Genomic DNA, 25,730 nt, shown 5'->3' with positions numbered 1-25,730 from the left:
AGCACAGCCTTGGCCACTACAAAGTAACAAACAAGCTTGTAATTCTATTATTTTCCCCATGCTTTAAATAGAACAATCACTGAGTTGGCTGCCATTAGCTCAATTCTCTTCTTATCCATCATTATCTTTGATTACACATCATGATTAACAGGCACAACTTTTAGAAGCTCTCTTTAGCTCCAGATGAAATAAGAGAAGCCTGTTTAGGCTCATCAAGAGTAATAATAAAAAGAAATATATAGCAGTTGATCACATGCCCAGTGATTGCATCTTTACATAAGAACATAAGAATGGCCATACTGGGTCAGATCAAAGGTCCATCTAGCCCAGCATCCTGTCCGACAGTGGCCAATGCCAGGTCTCCCAGAGGAAATTAATAGAACAGGTAATCATCAAGTGATCCATCCCCTGTTGCCCATTCCCAGCTTCTGGCAAACAGCGGCTGGGGACACCATTTTAATTTTTAGGAAAGGCAACGAAAATACTAGGTATTTTACAAATATTATTTATATTACATACTGCACATGACAAAAAAAAATACATTTCTCCAAATAAGAAAACCTGCAATAGATTGTGTATCTTCTGTTGCGTTCAGCCTGAATGACCCTTACCTGTTGGGAAACTGAAACCATCTGCTGAATATTGGCAACCGTTGCCTGTTGCTGGACCACCTGTGGAAGCTTTGCAACCTTTAGTAGTGTAAAATAGAAAAGATGCTTATTAAAGAAAAATGACGAATATCTTGTATTTATTTTCTCTATACACATCGTAAAAGACTTATGATGGATTTAGTCTATTCTGGTTATCATCAAGCCACAGCATTATTTAAAATATGCTATTAACTACCTGTCCTTCGGAAAGCCCATCCCAGTGGCATTCAACTGGGTAGTGTGGAACTCTGCACTTGGGTGGTGTTCTTTTTTCATCAAAAGCTTTCAGACTATTGCACTGAAGACATTTTTGGGGGCCAAATTTTCAATCTACAACTTGTATGTGAGAGACTGTTGCTAAGCCATTGAAAAACTACAGCAAGGTTAGTAATTCCAAAGTGTTGGACTGTCACAGCCCTTACTTGATTGTGCAGGGGAATAAGGCTTCCCCTCTTTAATCTCCTTGCTTGCCCTGGTTAGATAGTGAGCTAGCTGTGCAGAGGAGAGCAGGAGCCACCTACATGCTACTCCCCACTGTATGCATTGTTGATGTAGCCGAGTCGGTCCCAGAATATTAGACGAGGTGGGGGAGGTAATATCTTTTATTGGACCAACTTCTTAGAAGAGCTCGAAAGCTGGTCTCTCTCACCAACAGAAGTTGGTCCAATAAAAGATCACCTCACCCACCTTGTCTCCCCATTGCATACAGGTTGGCAGGGAGGTGATGGCAAATGGGAGTAGAGCCAGGGCTCTACTCTGCCTCTTCCAATCACTGGTGAGAACAGTTCGGTGGGGGAGCAGTGGGGAGTACACTGCTCAAGGGAAAGGGTGATGTAACTTACTCCTCCCCAAAAGCAAGGAAGGTGTGGGGGAGGAATCATGACTCTTCAAGTCACAACTTTCTCTGATCTGCTCCTGGGTACTAGACATAACCCGCGGCAGACTACAAGGTTGCAATCCCACCCAGTGAGTTTTACAACTATAGTCAATTTTTAAAAACATGTAACTGGTATTGAAGCCAGTGGTTAATAAAACTCTAACCTGACTCTACTGCAGTAAGACTGTGGTCTTTGCTACTTTCTAGTCACACAGTGTTAACTTCAAGGGGAGAAACTGGGCCCCAGTACCTGAATCTGTGCTTGCACTTGCTGGGTTCCACCGGGTTTTTGGGCCTGGGAAATTGGAGGTGTCAAGAATTGGGTTTTAATGCCTGGCTGTGTACTGTAGGTAACTTTCTGTTGCTGTGAAGTCTGCTGTTGGGCTTGGACAGTAACTTGTTGAGCATTTATCTGGAGCAGAAAAATAAGAAATCAGTGAGTACAGCATACTTCTGAAGAACAAATATATTGCTAACCACTTTGCTACAGTAATTGGAGATCATTTCAGAGTTAATATCCAGCAAATGAGTATTGGTGAAAAGCCTATGCACACAGAAGAGAAAACATTTCTGAAAACACTATAAAATTTCGGAACTTTATGCAAGAATCTGCAAACTCTAACTTGTAACAAAGTCACTTTGACACTTTCCTTATCGAGAGCAAAGTCCATGGTAAGTTAGAAGTTGCATGAAGAAGTCAGTTTTATGATATTATTGTGCAAAAAGCATGTGGAAAATATAACTGGTAAAAATTCAGCACTTTTCCATATTTGGCTACATTAACCTCCAAACTTTTATTTTTTAAAATGAGTTTTAGGCATGAAAAATCAAACCAAAGAACTATTTTTTAGGAAAATGATTAAGTGCCTAAAGATAGAGGCTTATAATGAAAGTGCATTCTCTACCAGAATTGTAGTTTCATAAATCAGTCTCATGGGAATATATATATCCTTCAGACCCACTCACCGCAATTTGAGCTACGAAAGTCTATGAATAATCTAGTAAAGTCAGTAACTGGAAGACTTCAGTCACAGATGCTGTCACAATAAGGCAGAGAAACAATAAACAAAGGAAATACCTTTTGCTGTACAGTAGCTTGACCTTGTGCGACCTGGGGCTGGATGGCTTTCTGTTGCTGTGCTGTTGGATGATGCTTGAGTTTTAGCAGCTGTTGGACATGCAGTGGCTGTGCCACCACTGTCTGTCCTCCTGCAGATAAAAAAAGAAAAAAGAGGAGTTTTCATCTTAGCGCTTCGACTAAGTGTGTTTAAGGAGTGCTTAAATCCCACTGATCATAGTGTACAGAGATTTATGCACATGCTAAACTTTAAGCACGTAAGTTTTCCCATTGAATTCAACAGGTCTTCTCACACATTTAAAGTTAAGCAAAAGTCCTTGCAGGATCAAGCCCTAACAGTGCCTTTCTCTCCAGCTGTGAATGCAGTAAGAGACAGTAAACATCAGGCAGCTTCTTAAGCAAAAATCTATCTTGTCCTTCAAACAAAAGTGAACATTATAAGCATATTCTATGAAACTAGCTATGAAGCATGTGTGTGCCATCACCATCACTGATATACTACCACACTTTTATAATAGATGTGGTAGTATATGCCATTGTATCTGAAGGCAGGATTAAGCAAAATTTCACTGCATTAGTACTATAATACTGTTAGAATAATTTTTTACATACCGTATTAGACACTGTTCTGAAATGAATATCTGATACAGAAATATCAGTTAACTGAATCTCAATTTGCTACTCAAATGGCTTTTAACTCTATTCTTAATTAAAAGACTATTCTTCTTAGAGATTGTGTAATTACTATGGTTTTATACAGAAAACTTGTTCACCGCCTGTTCTTAGAGGGATACCATGAACTTCAGTAAATATAAGTGCAAAGTACTTCACTTAGGAACCAAAAATGAAACGGACAACTACAAAATGGGAAATATCTGGCTAGGTGGTAGAACTGTTGAAAAGGATCTGGATGTACAGCGGATTCCAAATTGAATGAGTCAACATGTGATGCAGTTTCAAAAGGCAAATATCATTCTGGGATGTATTAATAGGACTCTCATATGCAAGATGCGAGAGGCAATTAGGCCCTTCTCTACTGGCATTGGTGAGGCCTCAGCTGGAGTACTGTGTCCAATTCTGGGCCTCACACTTTAGGAAAATAAGTGGACAAATTGGAGAGTGTCCAGAGGAGAGAAATAAAAATGATAAATGGACTACAAAACCTGGCCTATGAGGAAAGGTTAAAAAAAACTGGGCATACTTAGTCTTGAAAAAGACCACCTAATAACAGTCTTCAAATATATGTTAAGGGCTTCTATAGAGAGGACTGTGTTCAATTGTTCTCCAGGTCCACTGGAGGTAGGACAAGAAGCAATGGCTTAATCTGCAGCAAGGGAGATATAGGAAAAACTTTCTAACTATAAGGGTAGTTAAGTCTAGAACAGGCTTCCAAGGGAGGTTGTGGAATCCCCATCGCTGGAGGTTTTTAAGAACAGATTGGACAAGCACCTGTCAGGAATGATCTAGCATTTACTTGATCCAGGCTCAGTACAGAATGGACTTGATGCCTTCTTCCAGCCCCTTATTTCTAGGATTCTATCATTTAAAAAGGAAATCATACTTCTGTCTGAAAATTCCTTACCTACGATTCTTAAAAGTAACACCAAAGATTACTGTAACTGAAAGGTTACATTCACTTGTCTCTGTCCCCCTGGTTAATTTTGTGCACTTGACAGAAAATCTTGGCCTCATCCAGCTGAAGTTAATGTGTCTTTCCATTCACTTGAATGGGTTTCAGATCAGGCCCTCTGCATATAGACAAGTTTTTCTGATTTGTATTATTTCTCCACAGTGCAGCAGGAGAGAGAGAAAACAGTTTAAAAATAGTCAGATGTGACTGCAGAAGCACAAACTGTCAGGGCAAATCTAGTACTTGAAACGCTTTTAACTCATTTTTAAAGTAGACTGAATTTCAAACTGCATCCTTTTAAGTTTTGAAATGAGAAGGAGAAAGCATCTTGTACTAGACATTACTTGAGGTGCCACAGAATTTTTTTAGAGCACAACTTTAAAGTACACTGTATTTCAAGAAGCATAATGAAGTACCTGCTGCTTTCTGTGGCTGCCCAATAGCAACGCTAATCCCAGCAACGGTAACAGGGAGAGTTGTAACTCCTGCAGATGACACAACAGCAGCTGGAACAGACACCACTGGAGGCTTTGCCAAAGTCACTTGTGCTGCCTGAGGTGTTTGGGCCTGGATTTGTCCTTGTGCTTGAAGCTGGGAAGCAGGAACACGAGTCTAAGCAGCAAGGAATCAGGATTATTGTACAGACAAAGAATATTTGGTGTATTTAACTAGGCCATTGCAAGATGATAACTGTATGTTCAGAAACTGAGGGCCTGATTCTCATTTACAGTAAGACCCCTTAACACGGCGCGAACAACGTCAAGCAACCTTAAAGTGGACTTCAACTACATTTACATTCACTTTACGTCCCCTTAACGCTGCCAGAGCCGTGTAAAGGGGCCTCAGTGCACATGAGAATCAAGTTCTAGATTCATTCATTTTAATCAGTGTAGAACTAGCTGTTTAAGTGCATTTTTAACGGAGCGTATGGCAACTTACCAGACGAGCAACCTGCAGGTTTGTCACAGTGGTGCCTGTAAGTACTGCTCCCGGCCGTGGTGCTGTGACAGCAGTAAGTTGTTGAGTTTGCTGCTGCTGCTGCACTTGTACTTGTGTTGTCTGTTGTTGGGCCCCTGGCTGTGTCTGCTGCTGTGTTGCTTGCTGCTGAGGAAGCTGCAATTTCTGTTTCTGCAACTTGATCAGCTGCTCCTGAAAGTATAAACATGGTTATTGTTTTCAATTTCATTACTGGTTTGAGGAATGGCGGATACACCCCCGGTGGGAGCAGACTTTGAAACTTTAATCTATGGGAGTTCTCCTGCCAGTTTTGATCAAGGAGCAATGGAACTAAGAACGTAATTCCTTTACAATGTGAATCTCCAGAGAACAAATACCTAGTGCTTGTTTACTGTTTTACTTCATGGAAGTACTTAACAGACTTGAACTGGTTAGCCTGCTCTGTGTTTCCATGACATTTTAGTATCACTGGCAGTGAATTTAAGAGAGAACTCCTGTTTTCTGTCTAGTATGAGAACATAGGTCACTGCAGACGACATCGCTGATAAGTGTTTAAAGAAACAGGAAAGAACAGCATTCATGATCTCTTAGGAATGTTTCCCTCACCTGTGATAACTTCCCTACAGTTTTTATTTGGGCTGGAGACTGGGCTGGCGCCTGGGTCTGAATCTGTGGAACCTGCACCTGCGTGGCCTGCTGCTGCCTGAGAAGCTGCAATTGAGCAGATGTGATCGCTTTGCCAGAGAGCTGAACTGTCGGCGGAGCTGTAAATAAAGCAAAAAAGCTCTGAAGAGAAAGTTCCAACATTTGATTAATTTAATCAACTTCACTTAAAAAGTTCTTGTACAATTGCTAGACCTGTCCTGTTTTGCTACACTAATTCTGAGGAGAGATTCAGGATTAGATTCAAGGAAATAGACTAGGTAGGGAGGCCCAAATGGAAATGGATCATTGTTAGCAAAACAAAAAGTATAACTAATCCAAGTGACTCTATTGCTAAACAAACGCATTTAGAAGACTCAGATTCACATCCATCGTTTTACACCAATGTATTGCTTTATACACCACTTTATTTCTGTATCAGTCATTAATGTCAGCACAGTGTTGTCTGCTCGAGCTCTCATATTAGCAGGTAAGTGATAGTTAACCCCAGCTCCTGCTGACAAAAGATTATGTTAAAATCCTTTTAAGCAGTTTAGAGTTACCTGGCTCCTGGATTAATTCAGAAAAACAAACATCTACTTACAAATGTTAAAATACAGGCAATTTTGCACTAGTACTTTTCATGTAACATCTTTCATTTTAAGGTCTCAACAGCTTCACAAACTTCACTTAAGCCTCAACAGCCCTCCCTCTCCCTGTGAGGTATCTTCATTTTATGGATGTGTAAACCGAAGTACAGAGTGGATCAGCATAAGAGATCAGACTAGAACCCAGGAGTCCTAGAGTGAGTCCCCTATTCTAATCACTACACTATACTTCCTCTAACAAGCCTCACTCTGTCTTAATGTAACGTCTGAATAAACTATAGATAGAATCCTAATGAAGATGTTGTGCCATAAAATTGTTTTGCATTTGCATATAATTATTATGCATGTTGATTAAGGTAGTGCCTAGGAACCAACTAGTGTATTTTCTATATTCTGCACTTAGTAAAACTTAATGGAGGAAAATGTGATTTCTGGTACTAAGGATAAGCAGATTAAAAGTTTTCAGCAGTGTTTGACAAAGGTACTGCTGGTAAAGCCTGACTCCAGTATTCTGAGGCAGAGATGGTCAAGTAAACTACAGGAAGTTTAGGCACTTAAGTACACTAGGAAAGAATCACCACACAATTATTACCTGGCGTAACTTGAGTCACTAAGGATCTCGCCTGGGTCTGTACTGGTGTTAGGTTGGTCGTTACCACAGCTGATGCTGTCACGGATGTTACTGCTCGAACACCCTGGGTTGATGCTATGGTCACCAATTCTGTTGATGCAGCAGGTGCTGCTGCTGTTCGCTGCTGAGTATGTACCACCTGAGCAGAAGACGTACCTCCTGAAGTCTAGGGAAGAAAAAAACTATTATTCTTCACTACTTTCAACTTACATTTAAAACCATAAAACCTTCTGGAAACAGAGGACATTATTTATGACATTTGTATCTTAAAATAAGGCAAATATGTACATACCTTTCCAGTCTATCTAATAAATGGCCAGTCACCTCATTCTCAGTATTCTGAACGGAAAGCCCTTAACTATACTATTGAAGTGTGAATTTTCCCCCATTTGCACTCATCAGTTTTAGATGTCTTGTCTATAAGAACATAAGAACAGCCATACTGGGTCAGACCAAAGGTCCATCTAGCCCAGTATCCTGTCTTCCGACAGTGACCAATGCCAGCTGCCCCAGAAGGAATGAACAGAACAAGTAATCATCAAGTGATCCATCCCCTGTCGCCCATTCCCAGCTTCTGGCAAACAGACGCTAGGGACAACATCCCTGCCCAGGCTGGCTAATAGCCATTGATGGACCTTATCCTCCATGAATGTACCTAGTTCTTTTTTTGAACCCTGTTATAGTTTTGGCCTTCACAACATCCTCTGACAAAGAGTTCTACAGGTTGACCTTGTGTTGTGTGAAGAAATATTTCCTTTTGTTTGTTTTAAACCTGCTGCCTATTAATTTTATTTGGTGACCCCTAGTTCTTGTGTTATGAGGAGTAAATAACACTTCCTACCAGTCATGATTTTATAGACCTCAATCATCCCCCCTTAGTTTTCTCTTTTCCAAGCTGAAAAGTCCCAGTCTTATTAATCTCTCCTCATACAGAAGCCGTTCCCTACCCCAATCATTTTTTGCCCTTTTCTGAACCTTTTCCAATTACTTTGCATTTATCAACATTGATTTGTTTGTGTGTATTTCAAAAAAAGAATCACTGATCAGAGATGGACTGGCAGAGGTAAAGGCTGAATGATCTAACAAGTCTTTTCCTTGTCTAATTTCTATTATTCTGTTTATCCATGCCTCATTTATAACAATATTTGTTATGCAATACATTTCCATTAGCTGCATCATTCTCTTCTTTGGACAATATACAGACTGGTAAGACTATACCAGACTAAATGAAGTTAGCTAGGGGCAGAGTTATATACATAAAACTAAGAAAAAATTAAATGCTAGAAACTGATCGTGCTGCTACAATCTGCAAGTAAAAATAATTAAATTACAGTATAACTACTGAAATTTACTCACTGTCAGTGTCCCAGGCATAGCTGGTGAAGCCAGACGTTTATTAATAGGCTGAAAGGTAGCAGCAGGGACTCCAGCAACTGTATTCACTATAACATTCCCACTCACAGTAGCTGAAAGTAAACCCAAGAAAAACATGAGACTAATACAAACAAAAGAGTATTCCTGTATTTCTGCGTCCAGCCCCAGTGCTTTACTAAAACATCTTACCAGTCTGTATACTTGTCCCAGTGACTGCGGTTTTGATTGTGCCAGCCTGTTTAGAAGACAATTTGAATAATGTTTCAGAGAAAAACTGAAAACCAACTCAGTGCAAGCCTTTAAAACTACTTTTCTGTTTAACATAATATAGCTGCCCCATTGTGAGAATGAGATAACTGCCAACATTTATTTAAAAAATTATAATAAAGTGCATAGCTACTTAGGTCTAAGTTCACCATGGAGCACATGTACAGCTATATATGCATATATTCATTTCTCTCCTAGAGCTGTGGTGCTTGGATTCTTCTCTAATGAAATTAAATCAGCACTGTATGCATACTGTAACTAAGCCTATGATTTTGTCATGGATATATTTAATAAAAGTCATGGATAGGTTACGGGCAATAAACAAGAAATCACGGAAGTTGTGACCTGTCCCTGACTTTTACTAAAAACATCCCTGACAAAATGGGGAGGGAGGAGGGTCCAGCACCCTGCCCCCCCCGGCAGCGGCTGGGAGCTGCAAGGACCCCATTGCCCAGTGGCTGGGAGCAGCAGGGGGAGGCAGGGCCCTGCCAGCGGCGGACGCTGGGGAACTGTGGGAGGGCCCCTGCCCCTGGCAGCTGAGCAGCTCCGAGGTCCCTCTGCCGCTTCCAGCTGGGAGCTGTGGGGGTGGTGGTGTAGGGGCCCACCGCCTGCTGAGCAGCTCCAAGGGCCCTCTGCCTCCAGCGGAGAGCAGGTGGGAGTTGCGGGGGGAGCCCCACCCACGGCCGCTGAGCAGCTCCGGGATCCCTCTGCTGCTGCCACCAGCGACCAGTGGCACTGAAACATTTTTAATAGTGGGGGTGTTGAAAGCCAGTTCCCTTATACCTGTCCATACCCCTCTTCCGCCCCTCCCCAGCTGGGGTCAGGAGCAGGGCTGTCTCTCCCGGGGGGTGGAGGGTTGGGGGAAGACCCGGATAGGGGTAAGGAGGCTGAGGCTGGGGCCACAGCTGGAGGCGGGACCGGCGGCCAGGACCCTCAGGCGCAGGGCCAGAGGCCGTGTGCAGGGCCAAAAGCAGAGGCATGGGACCAGGACCCAGTGTGCAGGGCTGGGAGCAGAGCCCCACATAAGACCTTAGGGTGCTGCAGGACCCCCCGCACCCGTAGTTCCCGCGCCTATGCCAGCAACTGGGAGCTGGGGGGGGGGGCGGGCAGTTGCTCATGACGGCTGAGACACTGCAGGGTGGACCCCTGCCAGCAGCGGCAGCTGGTCAGTTGCAGAGCCCCCAGTGTCACGGAGGTCACTGGAAGTCACGGATTTTGTGACTTCCAGCGACCTCTGTGACATAATCTTAGCCTTAACTATAACATACAAGATCTGTAGCCTTCGAAACATCAGTCCCAATCCTATTATCAGTTCCACTGGCGTAGGCTCTAGAGCTTGTTTAGAGCCCCACTGAAGTTAAGAAGGCATATCATGGGCCCGTGTGCGTGGATCCAATTGCAGGATCAGGGTCACGGTGTGCTATACCAGTTCTTCTCTCTCCTCCCCAGCCCCTACCTCCCACCCAAGCGTGTATGTTGTTTCACACAACCTTTTGGTTTTGAGCTGCTTAACAGAATCTCTTGGCAAAATTACTCCTTGGTGTCAACTTCTTACATCAATGGGAATGAATCTGGCCTACAGTCTCTATAGGTTAACATCTATCAACTGGTCTGTAACTAAGACCTGTCACACACAGTAGGTTAGAACAGTCATAAATGAGTTTCTTCTCTCATCTTCCTTTTGACCCAGCAAACAGATGGGCTGAAGAAAGAGGCAGCACTAGAAAGCCTGGCATTTCATCAAGTGATTCTCCAGGGTCTCTGACACTTGAACTGGTGATCTTGAGGAGAAAGACCCCAAGTCATTCTAAGAAGTGTCACATGACTGTCTGAGCAAAGGAACAAGAAGTTTATTTGCCTCTCTACTCCCCAAATTATTTGGATGATTTTTTTTCATGTACTATGCCAGTATCTGCTCAGATTTATCAGCTGAAGAGGTAGTTGTATGGGCGGACGTCCTTGTTGATGGCATTTTCACAGAGAATACCACAGCCTACTCTCTCAATTCTAGCATGAATTCTCCACGGAATCCCAATAAGTGCGTGGGTGAAAACCAAGATATGCAACCTATCCAGGAAATTAATAAGATACTGTGACTTAATCTGCTCTTTATCAAATCAGAATTCTGTCTTTCAATCCGAAGAACATATGCACAGATGGGGCCCACACAAGAATTGAAGTCGCTGCTTCAGAAGCGGCCGGCCTTCCCTTTCTTACCAATACTGCTGTGTTGGCCACAGTAGTTACTGCAGTCTGTACCACTGCCTGCGGCTGCTGAACTACCTGTGCTTGAGGCTGGGCTTGTGCTTGCTGTACAGCCGACTGCTGAGTTTGCTGCTGGCTAGCTGGCTGTTGCTGCGGAGGCTGTGGGCCTGTCTGCTGCTGTGCCCTCTGCTGTTCAGCCAGAGCCTGCGAAATGTAGAAGGAATGTGTTTAGTCAATTCTTCCAAACAGCACACGCCACAAACCTGCCATGCTCAGTCAGGAGTTAGCCGTCAACCTGCTTAGTAAGCGATGTCCAGGTATGCTCTATATAGTAGGCCCTTACATTAGCTGATGAAGCAGGGCAGCTCTTACTGGATAAAATAGGAATGGGGGCTACAGAATGAATAACAATCAAATCAGGAAGTAGGTTGCTTTTTGAGTGTGTCTCAAAAAAAAGAGAATCCTAGGTGCTTGTGAATACTATTACATTAAGATAGGCCAATAGGAAACTTCCTGTTTAGTTGAGTTTGAACATCAAATTCCTAAAGAGAAGACTGGAACACTGCATGTGCAGGCCACTATAGTGGCAAACTTCCCTTAGACGTCAGCTCCTGTCACATTCCCATTATTCATTTTCTAGTGCAATTTTATTTTGTTATTGTTTAGAATACAGAAATTAGTGGGCTACTGCTGCAGCAGGATATCGAACAGGAAAAGACTGAGCTCAAAAGTAAAAGGAAGTAAGATGGGTTTAACGACCACAAATTACAACTACCCACTCATAGCAAACAGACACAATGTTGGTAAGTTCAAGCACAGGCTGGAAGGGCATCACACTCTATTGCTTTTATTGCAGTCAGTTCATATAATTGAGATATAAGATGTACCTTTTTCTCTTTAGCAATACGCTCTGCTCGGAGAGATGCAACCTGAATTGGAGGAAGTGGCTTATCATAGTTGATTCCACTAGAAATAAAAGCAGTAAACAAATTTAGAAATCAACATTTTAAAAAGAAACCCCCAGTTTTTAAGCCATTTTTAAACCCTTTAAGACACAGTGACTACCCACCTTTCTGCAAGCACAGAAGCATGCTTTGGATTCTTCTGGAAAGGATTCATGCCAAGTCTGAAATCAACCAAAATTACATTACTGGAGAGAAAAAACCTTAGCAGCAACATTTAATTTTATATGTTTTGTATGGTAACGCTTTGCATTTCTGATGATGTTTCTCAGGCATTCCCAGCAGCACTAATGCTCATACATGGAGGGATGCATTAAGATAGACAGACTTTTACAGCAAACATTAAATATATGTAGCTGGCAGGTGCCACACAAATAAGCATAAGATATTACTATGATTTCAGGATTTTTGTAGCTTAGGCAGAAAAAACATGTGCTGTATGGTGGAGACTTTTCTTAAATGGTATTCTCTGCCCCACTGCCACCCCCTGCCCAAAAAAGGACCTAAAATTAAACCCACATAAGAACAGATATCAGTTCCATCCTCACAGCCACAGGACAACAGGGGGAAGGGGAAGAGTTCAAGAACAGAGACACAAAAGAGAAAAGCATGTGAGCATGTTTGCGTCACAAACATGAGAAAGTAAAAAGGTCCTTGGCTAGGACAGTGGTTGAGAATATAATTATGTTTAAAAGGCTGGGGGCACCTATAGTATATAGTGAAATAAGAAATATCCTCATTTAGCTTACTTACAGGGGTTTGATTGGTGGACTTCTCTTTCCTGCAATCATTTTCATCATCTCAAAATGATTAGTATAAAGCTGGGTGTGGGTTGCACCTTCATCTTGGGCATAGATCTGATTGGTACGAAGCGGACGACTATTTTTGGTCTAAAAATAAAAACAAACAAAAAACCTTTACACTTAAAAAAGCCTAGCTCTGCATAGCACACACAAGTACTGTAAAATTACCACAGCACAGTTCTCCTAACAAAGCTATATTACTCTCCAACACCCTTTTTAGTTCCAGTACTTGGCTTCTCCTGAGCAGCAACTGCAAATGAGAGTCTGACTACTAGTCAGAAAATGGGAGAAAGTCAGAACTTCTGGATCTACTCCCAGTTCTGTCATGTATCTTGCTGTATGGTTTGGAGGAAGTCACTTAGTTATGTGACTCAGTTTCTGCATCTGTAAAATGGGGATACTACTATACCACGCAAGTGTTTTTCAAGATTAATTCATTAATTCTAAATCACTTAAATTCTTATATGAAATGTGCTATTATAAATGTTAAGTACTATGATAATAATCATGATGAACTATGCAGTGTTTTTGTGAAGTGGACAAATACTCACTAGTGATTAAGCTGAAACAACGAAACTGTGTATGTGATTTACAATTTAGCTACTAATTACAGGTGCTGAAATCTGGTGTCAATCTACTCTACCAACAAGCAAAAAGAGAGTCAGAATTTTAACTGCTGTTTCACTATTCAAGAAATACTCAATATAGATCTTCTATCAATCATTTGCCCACCTCTACTGATGCTAAATACCACAGCATCTAAATTTGATTTGGAAAGAATTCCAATACACACCTTATAAATGCTTTTTGTCTTCTTTTTAGGATTAGCTTCATACATTAACTGTAAAACAAGAAGGAAAGTTAGATCTTTGTGGCTGATTTTGTTCAGGTGCTTTTTCTTTTCAAAGTAAACCACAAAATAAGTGAAAATCTTAACAAGGATACTCTTACATACTTTTAAAAATTATTCAGTTATACTGCTGAAATATTTAAGAAAAATGTGTTTACAGAGTTCAGAAAAAGAACACTACAAATTGAAATTCAAAAGGATGCACCACTCAACAAACTCACTTTTCCTTCTTCTCTTGGAATAATGACATTTTCATATCGGTTTCGGCATTGTTTCGGTGAGCGATAGACTCGGCTACATGAGTTAACAACGTCACTAACAAGATCCCAATTGGCTGTGTGCGCCGGTGACATGACAGCAAGGTTTAAAGGAAGTTCCAGTAATTGCTTCACCGCCTGGAAAATCAAAAGGTGCAAAATTCAGGGTGACAAATAAAATTACTACAAACTTCTAAACTAAATGTTTTCTGTGTGTGTTGTCAGGCCATTAATTTAATCATAAAGAAATCTTATTCTCAGGCTAACCCCAAAAGACCCTTTTAGAGAACCAGCTTGCACTCCTATGCAGAGGAATAATCGAGTATAAGGTGCTCTTACTCCCCTGCACAAGCTTGTCACAATATTGGTTATAACATGAAGCATCTGATGGAAGTTTCTCCCTCCCACACAGATGTACAGAATTTCGGCTGCATTCTCTAAGCCCTTAGCCAGCACAACTGACCTGGCATGTACGGGAAGATGGGCTAGGAAAAGGGCTGGTGCAGCTTACTTCCTTTGGGGAGCAAAGGGAAAACAGGCACAGAACTGTGACAGACAGTCACAGTTTTGGTCCCTGATCTGTACCTGTAGCAGCACAGCTACATGCTGCCCCTCACTCAGAACAGACTGTAAAGTGCCAGTCTAGCCCCTAGAAACTAGAAATAACATTGCAGGGATAAAGTCAGAAAATAGCCATGTCCGAAGTTAGTAACTACTTTATAACAAAATAATGGGACTGGAAAGCAGAGGGTTCATCTTACCTGTAGTAGTGCCCAGTCTTCACTAATCAACCACTCAGGATTGTCCTGTCCAGCCTCAGCGGCTGGTTTGACAAGAGTTGGCAAAGGCTTTGCAAATTGTGTTTGCTGTTTCAACAGTATGTTCTTCTTCTGTTCTTTGCCCTCTCGTCGCATTTTCAACATCCCTGGAGTGGCTCGGTCAAAAAGTGATCGAGGAGGAATAACAGCCTCTCCATGGCGCTGCTTCTTCTTTCTACCTGCAGCTAGAAAAGTGATGCCATCTTCAGTGAGATCGTAAAAGAGGGCATTTTGTTACGGCAAGCAACGCAGACAGATCAGTAGTAACTATCTGGCTGTGAGTAAAACAAATGGCTGTAGGTTAAACCAAAGGCTACCTATTAAAAAGTATTGTTTAACTCAGTGATACTCAAACCTCAGTGGTTCAGGAGCCAAATCCGTGATCAACATTACCCAAAAGAGCCATAGTAGTGTGAATTCATTGTTTCATTTACTATGGTACTACATCTCTACCCCGATATAACACGAATTCGGATATAACGCAGTAAAGCAGTGCTCCAGTGGGGCGGGGCTGCGCACTCTGGCGGATCAAAGCAAGTTCGATATAATTCGGTTTCAACTATAACGCGGTACGATTTTTTGGCTCCCGAGGACAGCGTTATATCGAGGTAGCGGTGTATATTATATTTATTGTCACAGCCAATAAGTTAATAACTTATTGCAAGTTGATAACTTAATTCATTAACAACATACTAAAAGCATTCTGACCGGTTAATAATTAAATCACACAGCGTTTTAATATCATGTGATGCAAAAGCTGCAGGAGACACATTAAAGAGACACTTGCGGCTTGCAAGCCTGTCTGAGTATCACTGGTTTAACTAAATCTAATATGGCCAATGGGTTTTGTAATTGTTCACGTTACAAACAGCTAAACATATTGCAAATTAACTTTGGCGTAATTACTATATTAAAAGAACAGGTTTAGAAATGAGACATTGTAATTGTTTACAGTAAAAAGGAAGACAGACAAAGTAAAAAGGAATCTTAAAATAAACAATAAGCCCCAATGTATGAGTGGCAAGAGACACTGTTACAGGCAAGTTATATAGTTCACGACTATCCTGTTTTGAAATTGATTCTGCAGCTATTAAACAGACAAAACTTTCAGGCACTTCAAACCTGCCCGTAAAAACTGCATGATCAGACCCTTTGATTTTTTTGAAGACCTATTACGTGGGGCAAGCTGTTGGAAGACACTAGGTAAAATTTAATTTTGCCTTCTGTTGATAAGTCTCACAACTTTTTTGAACCAAACATTTACCAGATGGATCCGTTTTGTGTCGCTTACGTTCCTTCCTGACGTACACTGGGGGCAACTTAGACTCTGGAATTGGGTTGGTATCATACATCAGACACATAACAGAATCGATGTAGATGTCATTGTCATCCTGAGGTGGGGTAGGGGGAGTCCAAAGCTGCACAAAACATAGTATACAGGTCATTATGATTTGTTAACTAACTACAGATTTCTTCTCTTCAAAGAGATTAAAGCCTAAATAACTTACAGGCATTATTTCTGTTTGTCCATCTGGGCCTTCATAGACATATTCCTATAAAGCAAAGAGAGACAACAGTTCAAACAATGCCAGTGACCTGACTGCATAACACCAAGAATAAATAGCTATTAAGTGACACAACAATCTCTAAGTCATTACCTTGTTGTATGCATCCTCCCGAGTGTAGGTAAGTAGTTCCTCCTCTTCTTCCCAAAGCATTTTTTCCTCCTTTTCTTTCAGTTCCTTCATGTGATAAAATTCCCATGCTTTTTTTGAAGCTTTCAATTCCACCTAAGTGACAACTCAGTCCATTTATAAAACTCTATACAGTACTATCCGATGGACTAAAATCTTTACAGGGACAATGTCAACTTGCATTTTGGGAAATGGGCAAATTCTTTTGAAATTTCTAATTTTCAGGTAGAGCACTTTTTAAACATAACCTGCATTTTTTTTTAACAAAATTTCTTTAATGAAATTTTAATAAGGGGTTTTCTGCTCCCCAATGATGTTTAAAAGGATCATTTGGGTTAGCCTGCAAATAAATAAGCTCAGATCTGGGGTTCATTACTTGGCTCTGTCAGACATCCCATGTGACCTTGAGCAAGACAGTTGTGCCCCAGTCCTGCAATTTATGCATGTGCTCAACATTATTCAAATAAGCAATCCCTTTGCAGTCAATGGGACTATGCCTATGTTTCAAGTGATGCACATACATGAGTGTTTGCAGGACCATGGCCATGTGAATGTCCCTGCCTTAGTTTCTCATTTGTAAAATGAGAATAATACTTGCCTAGCTCTAAGGGGTCTTGGGAGGAAAAATTCAATAATGTCTGCGAGGTGCTTAGATACTATGGTGCCAAGGCTCATAACATAATCTTCAGAGGGTTTTTCATTCATACTGAAGATGTCTCTCTGGTGGTATGAACCGCAGAAGTTTACGAGAATGTGTATTCATTGATATCTTACCTCACTTATTCTTGGTTTACTCTCATCAATGGAAACATGGAAGAGCTCCAAATAATTCAAAGCATACTTCTCAATTGGAGTAAGCTAAGGGAATACATTAGGAGAAGACAGTTATTGCTGAGGATAACAAAGTTACAATGCAGACAGGGGTTTGCCAAAGCTGTCATTTAAAATAAACCTCCTTTGTTTAAGGTGTAATACCCCATGGAAGTCAGTTGGAGTTTTGCCACTGATTTCAACAGGAGCAGTATCAGGCTCTTAGAAAGCAAAGCTGCTCTAAGGTCAGAGTGCAGAAAGTTGAAGTTTTTGAACTAAACATTCCCAATTGTTTTAAGAAAACGTGTATGGAAAGTCAAGGTACCTGATCCACAACAGCAACTAACTCCTGCAACTGCGAGGGCTCTTCATTGTACTTCGGCTCATACAGTTCTGAAATTAAAGGTTCTATGCTCGATTCTGCTCCTGCTTCTTGTACATGTTTGTTTGGCTCTTCATCTTCTTGTTCAATGCTATTGAGAGCCTTTAAAAAAAGAGAGGTTTTAAAAGATACAATATACCTTTACAAAAATATGCTTCAAAGGGTTGACGCAAAGCCCACTGAAGTCGATGGAAAGATTTTCACGAACTTCAATCAGCTTTCGAGCAACCTGAAGATTGTAAATAAAGCCATAAATTTACACAAGTACATGCGTTCACAATAAAAGTGTTAAGTACTGTCATAGTGGCGCAGCCCCACCCACACCCAAAATCAATTATTTAGAATGAAAACTATACAAATACACATCCTGTCTACTTTGCCATTAAACTTGCCCTCCCTACACCACACACTATAATGGCATTAAAAAAATTAAATATTTCCAAAAATTACTTTCAACCATTAATAAACAGGCTCTCTTATTCCTATAATTCAAGATACCAGTTGGTTTCAAACTCAGAGGACAACAAGCAATTAATTTATTGTATAGGCCAATTGCTCTAGTACCTTGAAGAAATTGGTTAAATAAAAAGCCACACTACTATAAAAAGGTAGAGGTAGAGGTAGAATTAAGAATTACTTTTGCAGAGGGCTATTAAAAGGAGTATTTTGGTATTTCTGCTCTCCGTGCATGCGTTCATCTCCCATTAGTGTTAATGCACATCATGCACACAGGTCAGGTAGGGAAATCCCACTGATTCCATTCTGAATATGTTTAAAAAAAAAGGCCATACACATGATGCAAATTTTTACAATAAATATTTACGTATGTATTCAGCAAAGAGACCAAACAGCTCCAAGGGAATACTCAGCTATATATGTTTTATAAACTTTGCTAAAACAGAAGAAAATTTTATACAAAAAAGCTAAACAATGGAATTGAAAAGTTAGAATTCAAAAAGTTAAGGCAGACATTTCAGACTCAACTCATACTGTTGTACTTTCTCCTTTCGTCCTCTGATGCCCATTAAGACAAATTTGTTATGCAATTACCTCTATAAAAGGTCTTGCAACCTTGGGTGAAATTGTTTCTGCTGGAGAGGGCTCCTGAGAAAGTACCACAAATTCCTCTGCTTTCACTCTAAAACCAGAATCCTCCATAGGAGAATGAACCTCAAACAGCTCCTGGATAGTTTGCTTGGTAGAAGGGAAGGGGGGGGGGGAAAAAGTACATTAAGTTCTTCAAGATTATTTCAATTTCTGATGTTACTCAGAGTTAACTTGGGGGCAAATGGAGTTAATAAGTAGGATCTTAGTTAAAAGAGAAACCTTTAACTTTTCTAACAATATTTCTGGAAAGATTTTCCTTTCTCTTCAGTACACTTTTGCCAGAGGAGGGTAGAGAAGGATAAGTGTACTTTGTATACTAAGGGTACTGTAAGGGAGTTCTGAAGGGCCCACTGTTCACATTTCCCATGCCTGCACTTTATATTCTCATTTTCAAAGCTATATATTGCCACATCTATCCTTTCAAGCTCCACAGAATTATATCAATGGGTAAGAAACCAGGCTGAAATCAAACCCAGCACTTGAGCACAGTAGCATATTATCAGGCCACTAGGTGGCCCAAATATATCTTAAGAACAGTGTATTAACTAGACATAGATTAGACTTACTGATTGCTTAACTCAAATACCAATCTAAATAAATGTCTATTAAACCTTTGGCTTTATGATCCATATGTCATATCAATTACGAGAAATCTCTTTGGGGAAAAAAAAATGAAAAAATCTTAATATAAAAGTACCTGTGTTAAAAAGGCCATGGAATAGTCATTTCCCTGAGCAGCTACTTCTCGAATCAAATCCTTAGTGCCATTTTTCAGAAGCTTCTCTTCCACAGAATTACCACTTACAAGCCTAGAAAAAATGACAGAGAATTTGTTATACCATTCTCACAATGGTTTCCAGAAATCAAAGAAGAATTTTAGCCACCATCATGAACAATAAAGCTGAACTTGTAGGGCTTTGTCTAGTGGAGGATAAAATGTGTATTCTTAAACAGTGTTAGCTAGCACATTTTAACTAACATATTTTAAAACTCTAGTGTAGACAAGGCAAGTTGTATTTTACACATAAGCTGGTTGAGGTGAAGCCTAGACACCCCCTGCCAGCTAACACACGTTAAAAATACACTATACACCTCTACCCTGATATAACGCGACCCGATATAACACAAATTCTGATATAACGCGGTAAAGCAGCGCTCCGGGGGGTGGAGGGGCTGCGCACTCTGGCGGATCAAAGCAAGTTCAATATAATGCGGTTTCACTTATAACGCAGTAAGATTTTTTGACTCCTGAGGACAGCATTATATCGAGGTAGAGGTGTAGTTGAAAAACATGCTAGTTAAAACATACTAGCTAACACAGTCTCTAAAGTGCCACAAGTACTCCTGTTCTTTTTGCGGATACAGACTAACATGGCTGCTACTCTGAAACAGTTTAAGGACGCACCTTTTATCCTGGTCTAGACCTAGACAAGCCCTTGACATCATGTTTACTTTGTCTTAGATTTATCACAAAGGGTGGGCTATCATTAATAAAACTGTCATTATTTAGAAATAACAAAAAACAGCATTTGTGAAACATAATTTAATAATAAACATTAGAGAAAGAATCTATACTAGGAGTTTCTACCCTGAGCGTTGTTACTTTGTGATCAATTGTTATTTATGATTTTTTGCCCTCAGTCCTATCTTACTGTAACATTTTCCCTGAGGGGAACCCAAACACATCCATTATAAAACTTTCTATTAGTGATCAAATTAACATACAAAGGATAGTAATTCATCTAGAAAAATTAAAAGACAGAAGACTTCAGTATAAATGTTTCAAAAAATCTATTGTTTTTAAGACAGACTATATTGTTAATTAGAGAGAAAGGTAAGTGAAGTAATATCTTTAATTGGACCAACCTCTGTTGGTGGAAGGGACAAACTTTTGAGCTTCACAGAAATGCTGGCACTTCATTTTAAGTGGTCTTCTACATCATGTGTGAACCTCTTATGCTTAACAATCTGTCCCTATATGTATTGAGCTCAGACACAATGGTTACCTTCCCCAGAACTGAAGAAGAGCTCTATGAAGCTCAAAAGCTTCCACCTTCCACCAACAAAAATTGGTCAAATAAAAGATATTACCTCACATACCTTGTCTCTCTCATATCCTGGGACCAACACAGTTACAAGACACCAAACAAATATATTAGTTAGTATTTTGGTTGACTTCCTTAACTAGCTGAAAAATTAAGCTTTTTTTTCCCATCTGAATTTTAAATCACATAAAACGGGAAACATTGCTTCTAAGTTTTAATTTTAAATTAGAGCATGCTATAGAAAAGGCTGCTCTAACAGTCACCTGTATATGTGGATGTCTTTGCATCTCCCAATTCTGTCGCACCATTCCTGAGCCTTTGCATCCATCACTGGGTTTAAATCATTGTCATAGAATACGACAGTGTCTGCCTCCACAAGGTTGACACCTGTGGAACGACTGTGAGAGGAAAGGATGGCACAGAAAATGCGCTTGTCTCTGTTGAAACTTTTCATCAGTTCCTAGACCAGGGGGAAAAATTGGTAAGTAGAACCATAAACCAATACTGAAATAAGATTACACTCACTCTGATGGAATAAAAAGTGAACAAAATCTAGATTTCTCATTCATTTTGAAATGACAAAGCAGGTTTCCTCTTCATGTATCAATGCTCAAAATTAAAATTTAGAAGTATATCACAACTATATCTGTGGTTAACAGATAAAGTGACCTTACCTGACGTTGTTCATGGTTAGCATATTCATCAATTCTGACAAATGTGAGAAAATGGAAGTTCAAGAACAGCTCCAGTATATCTAACATTAGAATCATCTGTGACAAAATCAGCACACGGCGTCCCTCGGCTTTCAGCTTCTGAAGCAAGACAGCAAGAGCTTCCAACTTCCCTATGTTTTAGGGAGAAGAGATTATAAAGACTTTATACACAGCATTCAACTGCTGCCAGAGGAAGCAGATCTGTGTAATACAGGTTCTCCTTTACCTGAATCATACTGCACCAGTCGGAGGTCAGGGAACTGTAGTAAGCGTGGAGTTGTAATCTGGTGCAGCTGATGTAAATATGGAGTTGCCTTCTCCTTAAGATTGTGCTTGAAGACTTTCATCTTATGACTATATGAAGGGGGAGGTTTTGCTACATACAAACATGGGGGAGCAGCAACTGCAGCTGGTAACACACAGCGAGTCCTGAAAATGCAGCAGAACTATTTCAATAGGTAGGAGGCAAAGAAACTGCACTTTTAAGTGATCAATTCTAGCAATCATCTTTCAGCGTCCCAGGGTAATCCCATTCTTACACCATTACCTAGATGGCCTCGCAATTCTTTGTGCGTCTTACTAAATATTATAGGTGTCTCAAAGAGTAAAATGTTTTAATTAGTTTTTGTGGACCAATCCGGATAATGGCTACAAAATAATATTTTGCAGTAAAACAATAAAGGATTAAAGCCTTGAGCCTGTAGAGTGAGAACTTTACTCCCATGAGTACTCAGACTGTTTGCAGGATCAGGGTCTGCAAATCTAAATATTAATTTCTACTCAATATTTCATGAGTAGGGCCCTACCAAATTCACGGTCCATTTTGGTCAATTTCACAGTCATAGGATTTTTAAAATAGTAAATTTCATAATTTCAGCTATTTAAATCTGAAATGTCATGGTGTTGTAATTGTAGGGATCCTGACCCAAAAAGGAGCTTGGGGGAGGGGGTGTTTACAAGATTTCTGTCGGGAGGGGTTGCGGTATTGCTACCCTTCTGCGCTGCTGCTGGCAGTGGCGCTGCCTACAGAGCTGGGTACCCGGAGAGCGGCGGCTGCTGGGCAGGAGCCCACCTCTGAAGGCACCGCCGCCACCAGCAGCAGCACAGAAGTCAGGATGGCCTGGTACGGTATTGCCACCCTTACTTCTGCGCTGCTGCCTGCAGAGCTGGGCACTCAGTCAGCAGCCACCACTTTCCGGCCGCCCAGCTCTGCAGGCAGCAGGGCAGAAGTAAGGATGGTAATACGGCGACTCCCCTAAAGTAACCTTGCAACCCCCCCCTGTAACTCCCTTTTGGGTCAGGACCCCCAATTTGAGAAACGCTGGTCTGCTCTGTGAAATCTGTATCATATATGGTAAAAGCACACAAAAGGCCAAATTTCACGGGGGGGAGACCAGATTTCATAGTTCGTGACGCGTTTTTCATGCCCATGAATTTGGTAGGGCCCTATGGATGAGTAGCGGCAGTTGAATGAATTTCCGTAAGAGAAAAAACAGATGTTTATTCCACGCACAGGAGATTGAAACTAGCATTTTTCCTGGCAGTGGCAATGGGTCAATTGCTTTCCAAAGAAGAGACTTGACAGTCCATGCATAAATCAATCCTCCATCGTGCCAAAGAATGGCAGCTCAGACATTGCTAAGAAACAGCACCACCTGTACAAACTCTACTGTAAGCAATTCCAAAGAAGTCTGAAATTCTCTCTCTAACAAATTCCTTTGCACTGTGGGTTTTGAGGAAAACTGCACTCATTTTGCTCTAGAGAGCAATCTGAAAGCTTATATGTTGAGAAATTCTTCTCATATCTTAATTGAAACACAGAAGACACTCAGACGTATAGGAGACAGTGACAATTATAAACAACAAAAGATTCTAAACTCAGCCATTAAGAAAAATGTAGTGGTTATTGTAATGCACATCTGCTACTGCTAAATGGCCTAAAATAAACAAGCTATGAACAGGAAAAGGCAGTTTTACAGATGTTTGAAAAGAACTCTTAGAAATTAGTAATCTTAGTAGAAATCGATAATTATGAAATTCACAAATTACCTATTAACAACATCCGTTAGGGATTCCTGCTGCTGATCTGATGTCAGGATCAGGCTGTGCAGTGGATCACTTGGGCCTTCAGAGGCACTCAAGGAAAGGTAACAGTTCACAAAGCCAGCCCACCTCCATTTATTGTCCCCAGTGGAACAGTGTTGCGGGACCTTTCTTTCACCAATCAAAGAGCAAATTCCCAACAAGTCTTTGCCATACACTGGAGCTCTGGAACAACGGCGCTCATTGCCAGAAAATATTCTGTCAAGGCGCTCCTTCAGAAGCCTGTTCTTTTCTTCAAATGATTCCTTTGCCAACAAAAAGTGACAAAAAAAAAAATGTGCTGCTTATAATGAGGATGACAAGAGCATGAGTTACTTTAGAACAAAGCTGTAAATATTAAAACAACATAGTAGAGATAAATGATGTTTTGTATCATTCACTTGCCAAATTGGTACAGCTACTTGGGTCCAACTTCTAGAGGATTAAAATTTAATGTAGAATTTGAAGAGCACAATTAAATTCATCTCTAGTTAAAAGGCTCACTTCCATCATAACTTTGAATGTCCTTGGCTTTTGTTCATTTAAAGTTTCTTTAATGTTTCATAAAAAAATATTTTGTTAATTTATATGGAACATTCCAATAAACGTATGAATTTCCTCAGATTCATCCTATGGAAGGCTTCTCCAAAAGTTGCATAAAAGTTTGCTGTCTCCCCATATTTTTATGGGTTTTTCTAAAACGAATTTTAAAAAATTCATCTATTTCTAAGCTTCCTCCATGTTAAGAACATACAGGGAATTTGATGGTTCTCATAACTGTTTCCTCAACTGGAGGAAATTGTGTCTTGCTGTGCATTATCACATACTTATGATCTATTTACTACGTAATATCCTCTCTGCCAATACACACAAGCAATCCATTCACTGCTGTGGAGTTTTACGTAACAAAATACATTTTCATTAATAATTCCTAGCCTGTTTTGAATTCAAAAGTTTAAACAAAATCTGAAACACTGAAAGAAATTGTTTTGCCCACCCTATAAATCAAAACTGCTATATATTCCAGCTGTATTTATTTAGTTTGTAAATTTTATTCCCATATTCTTGGAATTGATAAAATATTAATTCTGAGAAATTTTGTTTACACTGCAAAATAATTGCAAGTACCTGTGATTGTCCACCATGGGTAGGTGCAGGTTTTAATGTTGGTCCTGTGTCACCTGATGTTAAGTTAGTAACTGCAGTTCTACCTGGAATACAAACTAAAGATAAACCAAGTGTTTATATGTATATCTGCAGATATGTATCTATAATGTATAGAACCTCTCAGTCTTTAAGGCAATATAATATTCCAACAATGTACCAATCTTGTCAGGATTCAAACATCTGACAGATGTTCATACCAACTGCTTAAAAAACAAAGCCCCCAACGCAGAACAAAAGGACCACCGAACAGCCATCAAATACTAGCAAGCCAAGTTGGATTAGGACCAGTGACAGAGGTGAAAAGTTGCATATCCTGGTTACTCTCATTTCTGTCAGAAATTAATCTGTTTATGCTTCTACTTCAGTATACATACTGCAAGAGTTTTGTCCATTTAAAGTTCTCTTTGGGGGGAAAAAAGGCTTTGCTTTTTGTTTATCGCTTTGCTCATTTAGCTTGCTTTTCCTTTGGTGAGAAGGTCTCATTTGTCTACAGGACAGATCTGAAGGGAAAAGTTGTTAAGTTTACAAGATAATACAGAGGAGGAGAAGAAATTGATTTACAGTCAGCTGGACTTGGCTTGTACTGAATAACCTTAATTTTTGTCCTCAGCTCCATTACTTGGATTTATCTTCTCTTACTAGTGCATGTGATTAAAAGTGTGGTATATCAAATTATTCTATTGTGTTTAAAAAACCTAGTTTTGAGTCTCACCTTATAGGATTGTCAAGTATTCGCCACCATCTTATTGTTTTAAAGATAGTTTTGGTAAGTCTTTTCTGTATTTTTCCCCGTGTATTTATTTGTTCAGGTAAGAGCAACATGAAAGAGCCAGTATTACTGTTAGGATTTTATATTTAGGCAATTCTTTTTATACATTTACCATCTAGTATCTGCAGTGTATTGCTTTTGCAGGATTTAAGCAGCAGAGAGATGTTTAAATGTGATGGCGAGCCTAAGGTCACAACAAGTACCTTTGCCATAATAATTTGGCTCTACACGAAGCATGTTGTTACAAATATGTTAATATATTGCCAATATTCATGTAATTATTTGTCTGTGTTCCTTCCCTTTCCCTGCATATTTTGAATCACAAAAAATTATTGTCCTGTAAAGGAACACT

General features: G+C 40.1%; 1 protein-coding gene across 7 annotated transcripts in view; it reads right to left on the bottom strand.

The window, feature by feature from the left end:
* LOC117887974 (E1A-binding protein p400-like) overlaps window positions 1–25,730 on the bottom strand; it is a 64,957-nt gene that overhangs the window by 3,969 nt on the left and 35,258 nt on the right. For 4 of the 7 annotated variants that reach the window (XM_034790880.1, XM_034790886.1, XM_034790884.1 and 1 more), the window contains 28 exons: window positions 24,571–24,665; window positions 23,410–23,708; window positions 21,587–21,789; window positions 21,322–21,491; window positions 20,911–21,107; window positions 19,300–19,411; window positions 18,546–18,689; window positions 17,439–17,597; window positions 17,078–17,161; window positions 16,268–16,399; window positions 16,118–16,162; window positions 15,874–16,027; window positions 14,553–14,794; window positions 13,756–13,929; window positions 13,478–13,525; window positions 12,635–12,771; window positions 11,989–12,045; window positions 11,807–11,885; window positions 10,932–11,123; window positions 8,637–8,682; window positions 8,430–8,539; window positions 7,035–7,239; window positions 5,799–5,956; window positions 5,175–5,384; window positions 4,652–4,847; window positions 2,606–2,736; window positions 1,778–1,939; window positions 612–689 (listed from right to left, as the gene is read on the bottom strand). In XM_034790880.1, the coding sequence (XP_034646771.1) occupies window positions 612–689; window positions 1,778–1,939; window positions 2,606–2,736; window positions 4,652–4,847; window positions 5,175–5,384; window positions 5,799–5,956; window positions 7,035–7,239; window positions 8,430–8,539; window positions 8,637–8,682; window positions 10,932–11,123; window positions 11,807–11,885; window positions 11,989–12,045; window positions 12,635–12,771; window positions 13,478–13,525; window positions 13,756–13,929; window positions 14,553–14,794; window positions 15,874–16,027; window positions 16,118–16,162; window positions 16,268–16,399; window positions 17,078–17,161; window positions 17,439–17,597; window positions 18,546–18,689; window positions 19,300–19,411; window positions 20,911–21,107; window positions 21,322–21,491; window positions 21,587–21,789; window positions 23,410–23,708; window positions 24,571–24,665 (4,019 nt within the window). The remainder of the gene's footprint in view (window positions 1–611; window positions 690–1,777; window positions 1,940–2,605; window positions 2,737–4,651; window positions 4,848–5,174; window positions 5,385–5,798; window positions 5,957–7,034; window positions 7,240–8,429; window positions 8,540–8,636; window positions 8,683–10,931; window positions 11,124–11,806; window positions 11,886–11,988; window positions 12,046–12,634; window positions 12,772–13,477; window positions 13,526–13,755; window positions 13,930–14,552; window positions 14,795–15,873; window positions 16,028–16,117; window positions 16,163–16,267; window positions 16,400–17,077; window positions 17,162–17,438; window positions 17,598–18,545; window positions 18,690–19,299; window positions 19,412–20,910; window positions 21,108–21,321; window positions 21,492–21,586; window positions 21,790–23,409; window positions 23,709–24,570; window positions 24,666–25,730) is intronic. The other 3 variants (XM_034790883.1, XM_034790882.1, XM_034790881.1) reach the window with 3 other exon arrangements.

The sequence above is a fragment of the Trachemys scripta genome, chromosome 15 (genome assembly GCF_013100865.1).
Source record: "Trachemys scripta elegans isolate TJP31775 chromosome 15, CAS_Tse_1.0, whole genome shotgun sequence".
In the NCBI taxonomy this organism is placed as follows: Eukaryota; Metazoa; Chordata; order Testudines; family Emydidae; genus Trachemys; species Trachemys scripta.
This window is presented reverse-complemented; position numbering and strand designations above follow the sequence as displayed.